We start from the raw sequence: 17,698 nt of genomic DNA on the forward strand, positions 1-17,698 counted from the left end.
GACTGTTTTATATGGGCGAGACCTGAAGGCTGAATTTCAAGAGATAGAAAGAAAAGACACACTTAAAGGACTGACTGTGTTTATATTCTAAAACAAAGACTGAGACGATGCTCGCCGTCACTCACAGTGAAGCCGGCTCCTCCCAAAAGCTAAGTCATTTATTTTCAACATAAAAAGAGGGACTTTACATTGTATCGTCTCTATGTTCGGGTGAACTCAGCCAAATGGATGCCATGCATCTTCATGTATTACTGTATAAAAGTAACATATATTTATTTCTGATAAATTATTTATTTATTATAGCTTCATATGAGAGCTGTTTTTATTAACTCTGTGGATGAATATCTATTTATTACCGAGATTCAGATTTCATGTTGACAGTTACGCGCTTGCATACTAGTACATACATTTTTTTATTAAGGTGCTCATGTTCACATTTATCTTACGCCTCATAAACCTGGTCTTGTCAGCTGATTCTGGGCAGAATTAGATTGGATGCTATAGTCATTCCTGAAACTAATGGAGTGATTTTGTAAAACAGAAACATGACCCAAATGCTCTGATTCTCTCCTGTATGTTTCATCCCAGACGTCCGTGGATGTGATGGATATCAGACAGATGTTGACCTACATTGAAATGATGTGGTATACTTAATAAATATGTGTCCTCAAGAGCACCTCACACACTTGAGACGGACATGTGGTTAATGATATCAGTGTTTTCAAAGCGTCATGGAAACAGTCCAGAATGTAAAGCGTTTATACTACAGGACCTCGACATTTCTCATCTTAAAGTGGTGATTTCCATTCAGTTTTCACACCCTCAGTATGTCACATTATTATTATTATTATTATTATTATTATTATTATTATTATTATTATTATTTCATAGTTTTCTTTATTTTTGTATGGCATTATCCTCTAAGGGAATAAAGTTTTTTTTAAATATATTCCTCTTGTTATCACTATTTACTTCATCGTTTACAGCTTAAAAATGAAGTGACCTCCGTAATGATTTGTTGCGAGCAGGATCAACTACCTTTGACTACCTTTTGTTCTAGTTGAGTTTAAAAAGGACTTTTTATGTCGTAGAGCCACCTGCTGGTCTAAAATAAACAGCAAAATGTGAACCTGTTGTTAGTGTTGCTCTCCTGCCACCTGTCTGTTCAGCTGAGAACATTTACTTTAAAGATCATTTCTTGATCTTAAAGCGGCAGATCAGGTCGAACTAAGCAGTGTGTCATTTTTATGCATCCGCACAGATCAAAACCAGCAAACACCACAGGTGGTACAGCTTTCAGCAACATTATTTATTATTGTTTTAAAGGTGATATGTTCACATTATCAAAACATTATATGCAATTGTGCAATACAAAACAAGATTTAACAAGGTTCAAAAGGTCTACATTCAGTCTCCCTGCATCATGCAACACAGACACAGAGTCGATTAGCAGCATGTGGATTTTTTTATATAAAAATATGAAATGAACAACGACAAATAATGAATAAACATGTGTACAGTGTATCAAACTCTTGGAGTATCACACCTTTTTATATGTACCCATGGGGTATGGTTTTGTTTAAATTTCCATGTTTGGAAATCATCGGGTGTCCTTTCAGCAGAAGTTTTTTTTATGGAGCAGATCTGATTCCACTACACTTGTAGCTATTGGTCAAATTCTGTTTGCTCAGGGACACTGGAACAAAAAATGTTCAGCAGCTTCTTCTTTTTTTTACCAGCATTTGAAAACAATCCCCACCTGTGTGGTAGGCTCCTGGACATCACCTCAATGGAGACATATTCTGGTTCATATGAATTCATATGAACCAGAATATGTCACATTAACTGTTTTCCTTTTGTTTGATCCCCAAGTACTTAACCTTAAAATAACGTGTCTTCTTAATAAATTACATTTAGATACCTCTGTGCAGCAGGTTGAGATCAGTCACAGTTAGCTGCTTAGTGCTGTTTCAAGTGTTCCCTCCATTTTAAACTGATGTGGCTCAACCACCAAAAATAATCCAGTTAGGTGGTTCAAAACCATCAAAAGTGACATTATGGCGTGTATCACTGTCAGCTTTGATTTTTCTCACTGTTGAATTGAAAAGTACCTGCGCGCTATGAAACATTTCTAAACCGATGCTGACAGTTAACAAATGTTGATCAAAGGCATTTCTCTGTCTGACATGAACTCGGTGTGCTGAACGTGCAGGTGACAATGTCCACTTTTCTAACGTGCGCGGAGAGGAGCGGCGTCGCGCTGCGTCCTGGAGACGCTGTGGCCGCCGCCTCTTGTTTGGTACCATCCGCGACCTCCTCTTCACATCCGAGGATTTCGGTTGACTCAACGCTGAACGGGTGGAAGTTGACCTGTGCCGTGTCGTACTCCCACGCTTGCCTCATTGCGAAGTCTGTAAAGGTTGTATTCTTGATGGACACCCGGTGTTCCACGTCGTTTCTGTAGCTGGCTGTGCGTAACGATGCGTAACTGGTGTCGTTGCTGTTTAAAGACGGAGGGGAGTGTTGGCCTCCTACCCAGTCGATGTTGTTGTCGCGACCGTCCTTCACGCGGGCCACAATCCTCTTCAGCTTCTCGCAGCCCTTTAGCAACAGGTTCTTCCGGCACAAAATGTACACCCATGGGTCTAATATGGGGTTGAATGAGGCGAAGCGAATCGCCAACAGGTCGCTCCCGTAGTCGGGCTTCCCCCCAGCAGAGACATAAGCAGGGTCGTATATCTGGTTCACGAAGATTCGCACCTGTCAAATATAAACAGAGAATGTCTGATAAGTGACTTCATAACAAAAGAAACAGAGCAAATAACTACATGTATTTCACACGCACCGTGCGCAAACATTGGGATAGATTAGTAATGATAAGATAACATGTTGTCCTTACCACTAAAGGGATGGAGCAGACCAGGAAAACGATGGTCATGAAGATCAGAAGCCAGAACATTTGGATCTCCGCAGCTGAAGTGACTGGCGACAGCCGGGGGAAGCGGCGACGTGGTCCTCCCTGCTCACACAACTCCGTCCTGACTATTCCTGTCCTCTGGTTCATCCCCACCAGAGACCTGCACACCGCCAGATTACAGAAAACGGTCACTGCGATCAGCACCAGCATCACGCCGCCGTACAGGAAGGAGTAGCAGGCTCCGAGTGGATCCGTCGCCCTCCAGTCCAGAAAGCACCAAGTCCCGGGAAAGTGCCTGACGTGCTGCCCGAAGCCGAAACTGGGCATGATGCACAGTACAATGTTAGCCAGGTATGTGACCAGGAGCGCAAAACGTGCCATTGTCCGGTCTATGTGCTGGGAGTAGAAGTACGCATGGTTTATGGCCAAGTATCGTTCCACCGCCATAGCGCACAGAATGGACATCCCGGCTGAGCCGAAGAAGAGCATGGAGAAAGAGAAGAAGTGGCAGAGCAGCACTCCTCCTGGCCAGCGGCTGGCCACATATGTGGCGATCACCACCGGGCTGGTGAAGCATGTTCCCAACAGATCCGTGATGGCCATCCCGCAGACCAGAGTGTAGAAAGTGGTTTCCTTCTGCTCTTTTTTGGAGATACACAGTACAACTATGGCGATGAGGTTCCCCAGGACTCCCACGGCGAACATCGTGGCTGAAGTGACCAGAGACTTGGACTCCAGTCGGAGCTCAGGGAACGCACTTTGGTTGTGACTGAGAGCGAGAGGCGGCAGCGGCTCAGAAACATTCGTGTCCAGTTCTCCAAACGCGAGAGTGTCGTTGATCATACTTAAAACCAACAATACACACGAAGTTAAAGTGCAGGAACTTTCTTTTACGTTAGGAAAACTTGCTCTGCAAATATAGATGGCTAGATCAACTTAATTAACTGTAAAATAACATCCTAAGGTATTTTCTGACAGAGCATAACGTGCATCGCATTGAAGGTCTTCTTCTGTGTGTAGTTGAGCGGTGTGTTTGCTGCTGATGCGCCCATATGAAGGAGTGTCTGGTGCTGTTTACACCGCTCGGTGCTGCGGGTATTTAAGCTGTGTGCTGATGTCAGGACAGTGACGTGCGGGTTTCCCAGGATCATATTTCTTCAGCCAAAGAATCAATAATCATAATTGCTCGCCATGTATCGTCATCAGAGTTAAAATGCAGCAATCGATCAATAAACATACAGTATATATCATAACTAATATCACGTCAAATTAAAAAATAAATAAAAACCTGCTTTTTACTATATTGTCTGCATATTTGCATACTTCCATAATAAAAGCTACCAGATATTTTCTGGATCTAGAGGCTAAATACATAATGGAGCGTCTCCAGCTGAGATAATGCAATATGATTATGATGATCACGTGATTGTGAGAATGCAGGGTTATTACCTATGGTTCATTAGGCTGGATGGGTCGATTAGAGCAATAAAACTTGTTTGTTTGACCATATATGGTGCAGACCTGTAAAATAAAGAGACGGAAATGTTCATAAATGCCAAACTTCAGCACCAAGGTCAGCGCCTCAACACAATCAGCACCACAGAGACAGTCATCACCCCCCCCCCCCCCCCCCACTGCTGTTTAAAACCACACACTCAACATTTAACCTTGTATCGATTACTGTGTCTGACTAAGTTGCAGTTGATGTCACAAAACAGACCATGAAATGGTCAATTCAATTCATCAGATACTTCATTGGGAAAGTGTTTTGGTGTCATCCAGTAAGATTCCTACCTTTGAAATGTAAATTGCACTCTTGCACTTTTAGTCTGATTTCTAGTTGTGATCCTTCAGTCCATCAGTCACATCAACCACAAAGCTCCACATGCCTCTTTTGCAGAATGTGACGCTTGGGTTACAAACCGTCAGCGTAACTAATCAAATATATTTATGGCCCTCGTCTTTATGTGGAGACTGGATTCGACCCCCGGGTATTGACACATACATGCATCCTCTCCTGAGACAACGACACAGTTCCATAAAGGCAACACTATCAAGAAGGATTTCTATAAGTTGCTTTTTTAATATTTTCCTGTAAATGTATCAGGGTATTTCAAATAAATCAACCCTAAAAACAAAGAAGATCAAAATGAGAGTTTTTATATTATTGCTGCTTTTGAAAACCTCTGTTAAAAAGAGTCTACTGAGGCTTCTGTATCTCTCATCTTCATAAAACGACATCTTGTGACGACAGAAGGCGTCAGTTGATTCAGGGAGCCATTCTTTCTTCTCATTGTCTGGAGTTTTTCACAGATGAATCTCAGCTCCAGCAACTTTTTTTTTCTTCAACAGGTGTTGAAAGGGAAGGTTGTGCTGAGGCTTGAATCAATCTTAATTTTTTAGCTTCATTAGTTTTGTCTCTCATCTAGATTTTTCATAAGCTTTTGTGGATCTTATGAAGCCATTCAGGTTCGACCCTAGACATTTAGGGGCCCTAAACAGGATTTGGTTTGGGGGGCACCCCTTATTGTAACATGTTCACATGGAACTGAACCAGCTTGTGTATTATAAATATCAAGCACCCATAATCTACAAATAAGCAATACATTACTTACTAAATTTTCCATTTTTCACGTCTCTGAGCTTATTTTTTGTCCTTTTTGTTTGCAAAAAATACACCAAATATTGTCAGATTTTGTTTAGGAAGTTCAATTGTTATTTCATTATGTCTCATTATTGTCTTATTGATTCATTAAAGTGAATATTTTCTACAAAAGCAACTGCTTATATCGGTGAAAGGGGTAGGGCTGGCTCTGATGCCATCTCTTCTTTTTTCAATTCCTTTGTAAAATGTTTAATAAATCATACATTATATATATCCCTACGGCTCATAGATTATATTATAATTTCATGAGTAATCATAATAAATAATTCAGTAGGCTAATTCTCAGTGGAAATTGCACTGTGCAATGGGGCCCCTATGGTGGAAAGTGGTGGAACTTTTTAAAGCTGGCAATCACTGACAAATCCCCCCAACTGCGCCTCCCGAGCCTCAGCCTGCGCCTGCAGGGCATGCTTTGCGCTAAATGCCTTGTTAACCAGGGGCTAATTACACACAGAGAGCGTAAATTAAATGTAAAAGACACCTCATATTTGCTCTGTGTGCTGGTCGCAGGTGTTTTGACAGCATTGACGTCTCCTCCCTTACATTTCAAAGATATGAGTCACTGAACTGAAGCACACATTATTTGTCAAGTTCTGCTAGGAGTTTTAGTTAATACAGTATTTTCTGCAGTTTCAATTATTGAACAGTGTGTGGAAAGTATTCAGTTCCTTACCTAAGTAAAAAAATAATACCACACTGTCCTGTATTTAAATTACGCAGGGGGAAATAAAGCTGTATCCTCCCTTCAAAACTACCAGACTCCTTTGACAAAAACAGTCATTTTACCACGCAGAACACAGGGGTTTTGTTAGCTCCTTACCATTTAAAACACCAAAGTCACACAGTAACTAAAACTAACGAGAGGAAGCAGTAGACCAGCAATTCCTGTGTTCTGTGAGGGAAAATTAACGTTTTTTTCATTGGAGTCTGGTGGCTTTGAGAAGAGCAATATAACAGCTTCAGTTTTTAACTTTACTGTTGTTGTTGGTGGAGGTAAAGGTTATTTCTCTCTATTTTATATGCAGTTTGGTACTTTAATCTATAACAGTCCATGATATTACATAAGCACATCATATGTTTTCTAATGATTCCCTCTTAAGCAAAAGTATGGAAAATGGAAATACTCAAGTAAAGTGCAAGTCAACTGTAAAACCAAACTGTACTAGAGTAAATGTACTTTGTTACCCTCACATGTATGTGAAATATAACATATACATACTGTAACATACACGCACAGCCTAAAAAGTATAGAGTAAATAACTGATATTATCTCATAGTGGTGTAGTGTCTTCGTAGTATACACCTACTGCTATAAATCCTATAGGTAGACTTTAACTATTTACAACACCTTATACTACACACACACATAAACATACACACACACACACACACACACACACACACACACACACACACACACACACACACACACACACACACACACACACACACACACACACACACACACACACACACACACACACACACACACAGCAGCAGCAGTAGATAATCTAATCCCAGGAAATTAAAGAATTCATCATACACTATGTGAAAAAGGTCCATCTAATGGTAGACGGTGATCGGTGTTGTGGCTCTCTGTCTCTGTCTGCGTAAGTGGATTCTTCTCCTCCTCTCATGGAGCGATGCCTCCTGGGTGTGTGTGTGTTTGACTCGGCTATAATAACACAAACCTTTGGGACGTCAGTGCCTGTGATGCCCACACATAAAAATGTACTCTTTCTCTCTCTACACACACACAACCTGAGGGACTCTTGGTCGCCCACACACTCGGCAGACATTGGTCTAATAAGGTTTTCTTTCTGAATGTGTGTGCGTGTGTGTGTGTGTGTGTGTGTGTGTGTGTGTGTGTGTGTGTGTGTGTGTGTGTGTGTGTGTGTGTGTGTGTGTGTGTGTGTGTGTGTGTGTGTGTGTGTGTGTGTGTCAGTGGTCTTTTCGCACAGCACATATGATCTCTGTGGTTTCCCCATTCATATTACAGGACTTTAATATCTTTTCAGAGCCTCTAATCAAGTGTCCTTGGAGGGTTTGTGCCGTCTAGAAGGATGCTGAGACGTTGATACACATTCATTAAGTTGGCTGTAAAAGGAGGAGGCTGATATATGTGTAAACCGCAAAGGCTGGTTTAATGGTGTTAATGTTTTGAGTGGGCTTCTCAGTTCTCACTTAGCAATAACGCGTGAGAGCTTTGGAAGATCCCCACTTCTTACGTACAAAACGTTATAATCGATCTTCTGTCTCGAGGTGAATCAATATGCAAGTTAGGTATTGATCTGCATGAAACGCGTTTGCAATCGAAAAGAAGACACCGTGCGTTACCATAGGCTCACTGCAAACACGCAATTACAACAAATCCTTTGTTCCAAGTTAATTTGACATCATGTGATCAGTTGTTTGTCTTACAGCGGAAATGATTTTGGCCGTGACCTTTTCAACAAACAAAATGGAAAAAAACAACAACAGTGTCTGTTTCTGTGTGACTCACCAAACACCTTTGGCGTCATCTTTTAGTTTAACTGTTCTGTAGGCTGATTTAGAGGAATACTTTTGGGAAGTATGGTTTCTCACAGAGAGTTTGATGTACTGCACAGTAAGTATGAAGACATAGCCAGCTTAGCTTAGCATAAATACTGGACTGAAGACAGGTAGTCTGGCTCTGTGCAAAGATTACAAAATCTGCCTTAAATCTCACTTGTTTAATCCCATCAGGATGGTATGAAATGTATATTTCTTGACCAGGAGACTCCAGGAAGTCATTGCTTCCACCAAGAAGCAGTCCAACACATAACCTCCTGTAAGAAGTGACACCAAGGGGTCCTGACAGAGCGTCCGTATCTGACGAGCTGGGATGAGAACAGGTTGGTGAATCCACAACTTGTAGTTTTAACACTTGGAAAACAGGATATAGTGTGCTAATTCCCAGGTTTTATTGTAGGTCTGCTTAGCTGATTATGCTGCCTTTGGACCAAGCCAGGTGAGCTGTTTCCTGTTTCCAGTCTTGATGCCTAGCTAGCTAATCATCTCATGGCGGTAGCTTTGTATTTACCATACAGATACAAGAAGTATCACATTTGTTATTTTTGTCATCTTCATTTCTAGTTTATCAAAGCAACTGCAGGGTTGTAGTCCCCTCAGCTTTATGCCAAGGCCGTTTGGCTGAATAATCCTCACAGCCTGTACAGGTGAGAAGACATTTATAGCATTCAAATCCCTTACTTCAAACTTTTCTGCCTCTTTTTCTTTCTCAAAACAGAATCAAACCCACGCATAGGATACCCACACTTGTTTTGCCAGACAAACTGACAGTTAGTCACAGCTGCTGGAAGTCATGATTTCAGAAAAAAAAGCACGAGTAAGAAAAATGTGCTCCTTTTCCTTGGACATATGTGAAACCTTGGAGGATTAATGGTTCAGAAGGAAGCCAATTTATTTCTGCCGAGGATATTTGCCTCCAGTTCCCAAAGCGTGAATCTTTGTATGGATAACTCAGAGTGCTTCAGTTCTTTAGCAGCAGAAAGAAAGAGAAAAAGACTGCACAAGGAAAAGAAAAGAAAGAAAGAAAGAAAGAAAGAAAGAAAGACAGCAGATTAAGCGAGGTACAGCCCCTTTTAGTCACACACTCTTGCTCCTGAGGGGTTCACGGTGATTTTCTCTTCAGGGTAAAGTGAGAGAATGAGATGTGGCGATGGCTCTGTGACGTCTGTGCCGCTGCTGTAATTTGACGGTGATGCTCTACTGTCTCTATGCCGTCACACCGCTCAGTGCTGGTGGTGCCATCACACTGCTGCAATGTCATCATCAAGCTTTATCAGATTTTTGTCTTCTCCCACCGCTGCTCCCTTTCCCCCTCACAGAAGATCCAATCACACTGTTGCTTCTGCAGCAGCCTGCCAAGCTCATTACACTGGGGAGCTAAGGCTCATTTACTCTATCTACACCACTCTTTCTTATGTCTTGTTCTACTCTCTGGATCTCTCTATGTTGCGCCTGTCCTCCAATTAAGGCTTTGCATTTTCATTTTATACTCCCACCTTTAGGTAAAAGTTTGTTTTTTTAACAAGGTAATTTTTTTTTGTGGTATGATCTTGTATCTTGTATTTTCCTGTGTGTACATTATGGAAAGATGCTTGTTGATTTAACATTTGTGTATGTAGGGCTACAACGTGGTCTATTGTACTTTAGATGGCAATGATAAACCCTCGCCGGGTGCAACACACATCTGTTCCTCCCACATACACACACATCTGTACCAAAACACTAGCCTATAACTTGACAGTTGTTTTGTCATGTACTTTGAATGCTAACATCCCACACATGCCCAGCTACATGTCAACTACAGGTCAACTTTGTGGATGCAAGTCCATGTATATGTACGTCCCACACATCTCCATCTTTCAGCTTGCCTCATGTCAGGAAGCCTGAAGCTCACAACGCAGTGTAAGAAGTGGACTCAATGGCCCCCTCTTTGCTGTGTCTAAGTGAACAGATGTGGAGATGATGACTGGTTCGGCCTGCTGAGTGCAGCCATCAGTGCTAATGGTCCTCCATACTGCGCTTTTTCACATCTTGCATCAGGTGGCTACAGGATATTAAACATTTTTATCATTTGAGCCACTGAGGCAACCGCACAGCTGAATTTACTCCCAACAGAAAACTACACGCAGGCTCACGACTGAGCGATGTGTGCCAAGTTTTTAACAGATTTAACAATAACAGATGTTTAATATGTTGGTGCAGATGCAAGTCAGTAAAGGGCTTTTCTCACCACATTCTCTTGGCCCAGGGCTACATGATTTACACTTCCACTAGCTCTAGGTTAAATGTCTTTTTGAACACATAACTCATGTTAACATTTTATAATTCAATTTTTTACATGCGTTAAATCAATTTCATGGGGATAACCCTGCAAACTGGGACCCACCTTACCCTTCTCTGCAGCAGGGCCAGATAGCTTTTGCTTAAAGTCTGGGTTAGACCACTTAAGATGTGCCCTGAGTGCCAAAGGCTTTCTTAGCCTGGGGCTTAGTGCTATGTGAAAAACACTTGAGTGTCTTACTTTCCGGGGTTGAGAGTGCAACCAAACCAAATGTGTGAAAATAATACTCATGTCATTTGTCATTGAAAACCCCATATCAGTCAACCACTAGTGTGAATGTAGAAATTGCATGTAAAAAAATTTACATTTTCATGTAAGTCATCTGTTGGCTACAGTTACAAATACCAGTGACACCTAGATTTTGATTTTGAGTAAATATCTCTAAACGTCGGTTGACTGTCTGTTTAAACCACAACATCTTATTTTCTAGTTCTACAAATTCAGAAGCTATGATGTGTGGCTGTGTCCTGGATAGGTTAATGTTTTACAGCAAAGTTTATTAATGTTCACTGGTAAATAAACCAATAAATAAATAAGTAAATAACTAAGTAATTTTGCTGTTGAGGGATGTAATAATGTTAAGTAACATAATTGCTTTTTCAAGTAGTAATAATTTTATATATATATATATATATATATATATATACACAGTAAACATTTTTATTTTTAACTTGTCCCACACGGCTACTCAGCTGATGAACACACAAAACAACATTTCCGTGCAAAGATTCAAATATAATGACGTAATCTCAAATGAAAGTCACAGAAGCGAGGACCTGAATGGTCAGTTGGAAAGAGGTCTTATGTCACATATTAAGAAGTTTCAGCAAGATAATGATGTGAACAACACAGTTTTTTTCCTAAATTCTTTAACTCATGAAAGTTTAAAATCTGCGACTGTGTCATCTGTACAATAATGAGTTCTTCTGTGAAACTAAAGTCAGTTGGCTGCAGCATCTTCCCTCGTACACACAGTGAGGACCGTCCACTGCCCACTCAGGTATTCTTTTAATGTGACAATCATTAGTCCTATTAGCAGTCATCTGACCTTGTCTCTGATGGAAATCCCAAAACAACATTAATTACAATCTTCACTGTCTAGTCTGCAATTCCCAGACATTAAAGTATCTGTTTCCTGCAAGTGAGAGGAAGAAATCACATTATCCACAGAATTTTGACTAGTTCAATAAAACTCAAAGGTCTAATAAAACTCAACAATCACATCATCTTTCATTGTGTGTAATGATAACAATATTATGATTTTTATAAGGGCATATCGACACTTTGGAGGTTATTTCTGAAATATCCGTACAAACATATCCACACGCATTTTAAAGAAGTTACATAGACAGTTTGTGGGCTGCTGGCACTGAAACGTAAAACATCCAATGAATGTGTGTGTGTGTGTGTGTGTGTGTGTGTGTGTGTGTGTGTGTGTGTGTGTGTGTGTGTGTGTGTGTGTGTGTGTGTGTGTGTGTGTGTGTGTGTGTGTGTGTGTGTGTGTGCGTGCGTGCGTGCGTATGTGTGTGTGTGTGTGTGTGTGTGTGTGTGTGTGTGTGTGTGTGTGTGTGTGTGTGTGTGTGTGTGTGTGTGTGGGATGGAGGAATATCTTGCCAGAGCTAATTGTTTCACCCTCTGGGTTTAACACTCATATCATATCAAATGTCCTACAACAGCAGAGTTAAATGTCAAATCAAACCTCATCCACCCACAAAATATCTGCAGGAAAGACATTACACAAGTACATTTATAACATGAAACATAATTCTTTATTTTTAATTATTATGAACATTTTTATCAAGTATATTTTAGACTTTTTGCTCCATCTTTAAATCATTAACATCACTTCCTCTGTAACTCCAGTGCTCTTAGAGAGTTTAAAGGGAAAATGTGCTTATGTGCTTACTTGCGGACAGATAGATAAAGAGATTGATGCCGCTTTCGTGTCCGTCCATTTGATATGAAGCTGGAGCCGGATATGCTTAGCTTAGCTTAGCATAAAGACAGGGGTAAACAGCTAGCTTGGCTCTGTCCACAGGTAACAAAATCTGCCCATCAGCAGTCATAATATTCACTTTTAAACACGTTATATTTTGTTTCTTTACTCAGCACAAAAACCAAAGTGATTTCCTGGAGTATCATCTGGTTGTCTGGAAACCTCACTGTGACGACAAGATTCTGCACCACGTTACTGCGCCAAGAAAAAGTCAGACACATAACTCCCTGTAAAACCACTACTTGTGCAGACTTTTTTGGGAGGAGGGCTTCAACAGACAGGCGCTAAATCAGAACATTTCAGACAGAAGTTGAGTACAGGTTTAGTCAGTATGACAAATAAAATGTGGTTTTACATTAAAGCATGTAAACAATGTTTTAGTAGAAACCCAAAATCCAAGTATGAGCCAGAAAATGAGCTTAATATGAGACCTTTTATACGTCTATTCTGATGAATACTTCAGCCCTTTCTTGATACAAGGACCGGGTTATTAGTCGGATACAGGGCTTAATGTCACAGTCTGCATTTAGCCATTAGCCATGTTTCCTTTCTGATATAATGAGCCACTATTCTTCTTCCAGCTGTTCCCCTTGTTCCAGTCTTTATGCTAAGCCGTGCTAACAGGCTGCTGGCTCCTGCTTCTCATATAACTCTTGGCAAGAAACCCCAGACACAGCAGCAACATAAGTAAGTTGTTGGAGGGAGAGGGATTTGGCCAACCTGCATCATCAAAACCTTCAGAGCAACGAATTCTCATCGACAGGTTCGTATGATATCTTATGAAATATGACACAAAAATTTAAGGCCGCAAAATGGTGGCAGGAAGTGGACCTTGACGGTTAGGTTTAGGCCAAGCCCCCACCACAGTGACTTCCTGGTTGATCCAATAAGGAAGTGACAGAAATTGCCGTACACCCAGAGCAGTTTCTCATTGACCCTCATGTTAAAAAGGCCTTTTTCACAGCGTAATTAAACCTGCCTAAGGCCTTGTACAAAAAACTATTCTGCTCTGTATGTTCAGGTCATATATCCATGACAACACTGAGGGGGTCGAATTTTTTTGTACCAGGCTAGTGAATAATAAGGGGCGCGGCCTCTTGAGTGACAGTTAGCCCCTGACCCGTACTTCTCCTCAGAATTTAACGTCAGCCAGATGGACGTACCCCCCCCCCCCCCTCCCCAGTGTCACAAACATGCCCTTTTTTGGTAAGAGGAAATGAGGCGGAGTTGAAGTCTGACAAGATGGCCACTCCCGTAGGCGAGGAAAATTGGATCGAGTTGAGAGAATGGACAGAGATGCTACGTACATTTTTTATAAAGTCTATGGTTAAGGCACCAAAACTACCGTAATGTTACTGGTTACATTTAGGCAATTGTAAGGGTAAGGCATTAAAACAGCTTGGTCAGGATTAGAAAAAAAGGTTGTGGTTTGGCTTTAGTCTTACCTTTGGGACATGAAAGGGTGAAAGTCTTGTGTTTTGGGATCCATCCACCACCGCATCTATGCTACAGAAGTACTTTCAACAGTAATAAATATGTGGATTATATACAAATTACAGCGCATTTTCATAGTTATATGTGCAAACAGTGAATGAGGACTGCCTGTTCAGAGATCACAGAGAGACTCTTCTCCCACCTAGATACAAATTTACGTCATGAAGTCATTAAAATGATAACCTAATTAGAATGAAGTAAAACGAAGCAGCTTGATACTTCTGTTAAACAGAGTAAGAAGCAGCAGAGAGAAAGACATGTGCATGGTGCCCCATGCAAACTAATTAATTGATAAAAGAATGAGTTGCTTATCTGTCGTCATTATCTTCACCCCCCGAGCTGACAAAGATCTATTTCACTGCACTAATTGAAATATCTGAACTGTGAAAAGCATCCGACACACAAACCACAGGTGATGCTGCAGGTGTGTATTGACTTCTCTTTGCTGTGGGTCAGGTCAAGAAATGACAGACTGGGGTTGGAGCCATGTTCACAAACATAAACCTAATCATATGATGCAAAGCAAAATTACAGGTGTGAAACCTCCACAAAACCCTAACCCAGACCAAGGGGGGCCACAACCAAACAGTTGAACCTTGGTCCAACAAAAAGAGATGGTGTCAGTCCGGGTCAAACTGAACCACAGTTCGGTCCGGACTTTGGACCAATCACAGGCAGTTCCATCAGGCTGTTTAGTAGGGCTGTCAGAACCGCAAAAGGAAAAACAATGCAACAAAACAAAATGAGCAAAGAGGTGGAGACCAAATGTTTTATTTACATTATTCAGACAACTTTATAAGAAGTTCTAAGAACTCACAAAAGTTCTGCCTAAACTCCCTCTGCAGGGGTTGATCAGGGCTACATTCACGCCACTGCGTTTTGTTTAAAAGCATATCTATTGCTATGTTTTCAACCTCGCGTCCACACGATGCCGAGCCCCTAAGATACCCAAATCGATCAGTCTTATCACATACGTAGGCTGACATACCTTTTGGGATTTCAACCTTCCCTTTGCCGAGGCTTCCCCCAGCGATGGATAATGCATCATACCACTCTCATATCTCGCTTATTTGTTTGCAATGGCTCCAAATCTGTGTTTTCCGTTGCCTACACTGCCTAACAGTCATGTTTTACCTTCAGTAACAGTTCCACCTCATCATGGGTCTATGTAAATACATCTCTGGTCTTGTACTTTTACCCACTGCTGTTCTTCCTCAAAAGTATTTTCTTTATTATCAAAATATACATCCATGATTTTAAACCACAGATTGATGTTCAATCAATCTGCTGCCTCTTGACACCATCATGCGCAGCTCCAGCGTACGTGAATAGTCACGTAATATGCAATTATTTCTGATAAAGAGCTAAAAGGCTTGTGTGGATGAAGATCATTTTTGTTTTGAAAGGTTGTTTAGAATGTAAAGGTAGTGTTGGTGTAGTCCTAGGACTTGCCTACAACAGAGATCACAGAGCTGCGTCTGACTCACCCCAATAACTTTGCCACTTTGCCAACCCGGCAAAGAGAAATAACTTGCACATATTTCCTCCAATTGTTTTACTGTCTAAGTGTTTCCAGACAATTTGCCAATCAAGCAGTTTCATTACTGCAGACAGACTGTCAGCACTCTGGCAGCACCTGACGCTTTACTGGCAACTGAGGATGTTACGTCGCTGCCGCCTGTCATCGTGTACTGTCACAGGACTCCAGAAGTTAGATAAACTGATCTGAACTCACAGTGTCGAGATAATGAACAAGGTGCAAAATGATGGGAACTGAGCTGCAATTTATTCTCCAAATTATATATATATATATATATATATATATATATATATATATATATATATATATATATATATATATATATATATATATGTAAGTGTAATGTTTTATTCTACTGCAGAAGTTTTAATATGTGGGCTGTAATCAGTGATTTTCTTCTGTTAAGCGGTTTCCCAGTCATTATTTATGCATTATATTTAGCTGCAGACTGTTGTATTAAGCCCTGCAAGCATGAGTTGCCAAATGAAAAGAGCAGGCTATTATCACAGTAGAGGTAGTGTTTCCATGGCGATGGCACGATGGTTTGCTCTGAAGTGTTTCGAAAAAACATTAAATTGTTTTGAAAGACAGATTACCTTATTAAAACAAAATGAAGAAAAAACACATATTATTGTTGTCTCAAAATTTCCATTTCACAGGAGTAAATAAGGTCATTTTTCCAGCGGAGATTTGAAATTGCTTCATAAAGCCAATTTTAACAAACCAGAGAGGAATATGAGCGTGGAGGTTTATTCTTGACCTTGAGAATGGTAGTTTACACAAACATCTTCTATAGATAGTATTTCTTTTTTATTGTGAAGCACTTTATAACAGTCTAGTATCTGTATCTGTAAAAAACAGTAAAAACCAAACAGTATCTGTTTTGAAAAGTGTGTAACCCTGATAAACAACTCTTATTGGGTAATCTAGGTTCGAGAGGAGCTAAGTAACATAACGACCACACATGAAAACACCAGACAAGATATATTTTAGACATTAACCTTTACTCTCAAACGTGTGGAAAAGTACGAACACTGAAAATAAAATGTTTCCTTTTAACAATTTGAGGTATTCAACAGTGGCCACTGTAATTAGCACTATACGTTTTACCATCCAATCAGGAATCTCCATTCCTTGACATAGTGGAAATACCGTTTTTAGAGAGTAAGAATAGAAGAAATAAAATGAATAATAAAATAATCTTGAAATAACACATTCTAATGATATCATCATTTACTGTATTAAAGGGTATTACATTATTCTAATAAATGTGTTTATTTGCTTTAACCCTTTCTTTGTCACTGGGTTACAAGTGCTTTATAAATACTGTTATTTTTATATTATTCGCTCTTAGTAAGAGAAACCTTTTTTTATTTTTATAGTCAAATGAACCAACATCTCTTTACAGATTAATTTGAATCCAAAACTGGAGATATAATGTAAGGTTTTCACAAAACAGTAGGAAAATATAATCATCTAAAATATAAGCTTTAACGTCATGGTCTGTCCGCATGACATATAACTTTTAGATTTTACAGAATACTTCAGGTGCCCTCATTCTTTGCTGCTGGCTTTATTCTTTGTCCAAACTTTTGAACCACCTGCAGACGCTTCATTGTCAGCATGGAAGAGAAAGCCCTCTACAGCATGTTCCACCAGGCTCTGTCTGGTTTGTCAGGGAGAAGTTTACCATAACACCAGTCAAAGATCTGGCACACCCTACAGGGTCTCTGCAGGGGCCTGGTGTCAGTGAGACAGTATATGAGGGAAGAAATGCACAAAAGATGGGGAATTGTTTCCACTGACAGTCGGTGCAGAGTGATCTGTTGATGGTAAAACAGGTCCGCAGACTTATTGTGAGAGGGGGAAGTGGTCAACAGTTGCTCTCACCGCAGAAGCTGCTTGTTGGCTGCCACAATAATCTTTTTGAACTATGTGAAACACAAAACCAATAAATCATCTTCACACTGCTCTCGAGTAAAAGGGATGAATGTGGTTTCACTCAGACAAGGGATTTATAGAGCGAGCAGGGCTGGACGTGAATACTAAATCTGACAGGACAGAAATGCTTCTCAACGTTTAAAGGGGGCTTTTATTATCTTGACTATTACTTGGTAAGATGGGGAGAACTGAAGAACTGGATCCCCACCTCCCCCGGTCCACACGCGAAGTGTCCTTGGGCAAGACACTGA

General features: G+C 40.5%; 1 protein-coding gene across 1 annotated transcript; it reads right to left on the reverse strand.

Annotated features, from left to right (window-relative positions):
- Positions 1-1,936: 1,936 nt before the first annotated feature.
- ptger4c (prostaglandin E receptor 4 (subtype EP4) c) lies at positions 1,937-3,769 on the reverse strand. The gene is made up of 2 exons (XM_083928502.1): positions 2,900-3,769; positions 1,937-2,760 (listed from the first exon to the last, which is right to left on the reverse strand). Exons 1-2 carry the CDS (start codon positions 3,758-3,760, stop codon positions 2,164-2,166), a joined length of 1,458 nt encoding a protein of 485 aa, XP_083784628.1. The 5' UTR covers positions 3,761-3,769; the 3' UTR covers positions 1,937-2,163.
- Between the last annotated feature and the right edge of the window lie 13,929 nt (positions 3,770-17,698).

This window comes from Echiichthys vipera (assembly GCF_963691815.1).
Source record: "Echiichthys vipera genome assembly, chromosome: 15".
NCBI lineage: Eukaryota > Metazoa > Chordata > Actinopteri > Perciformes > Trachinidae > Echiichthys > Echiichthys vipera.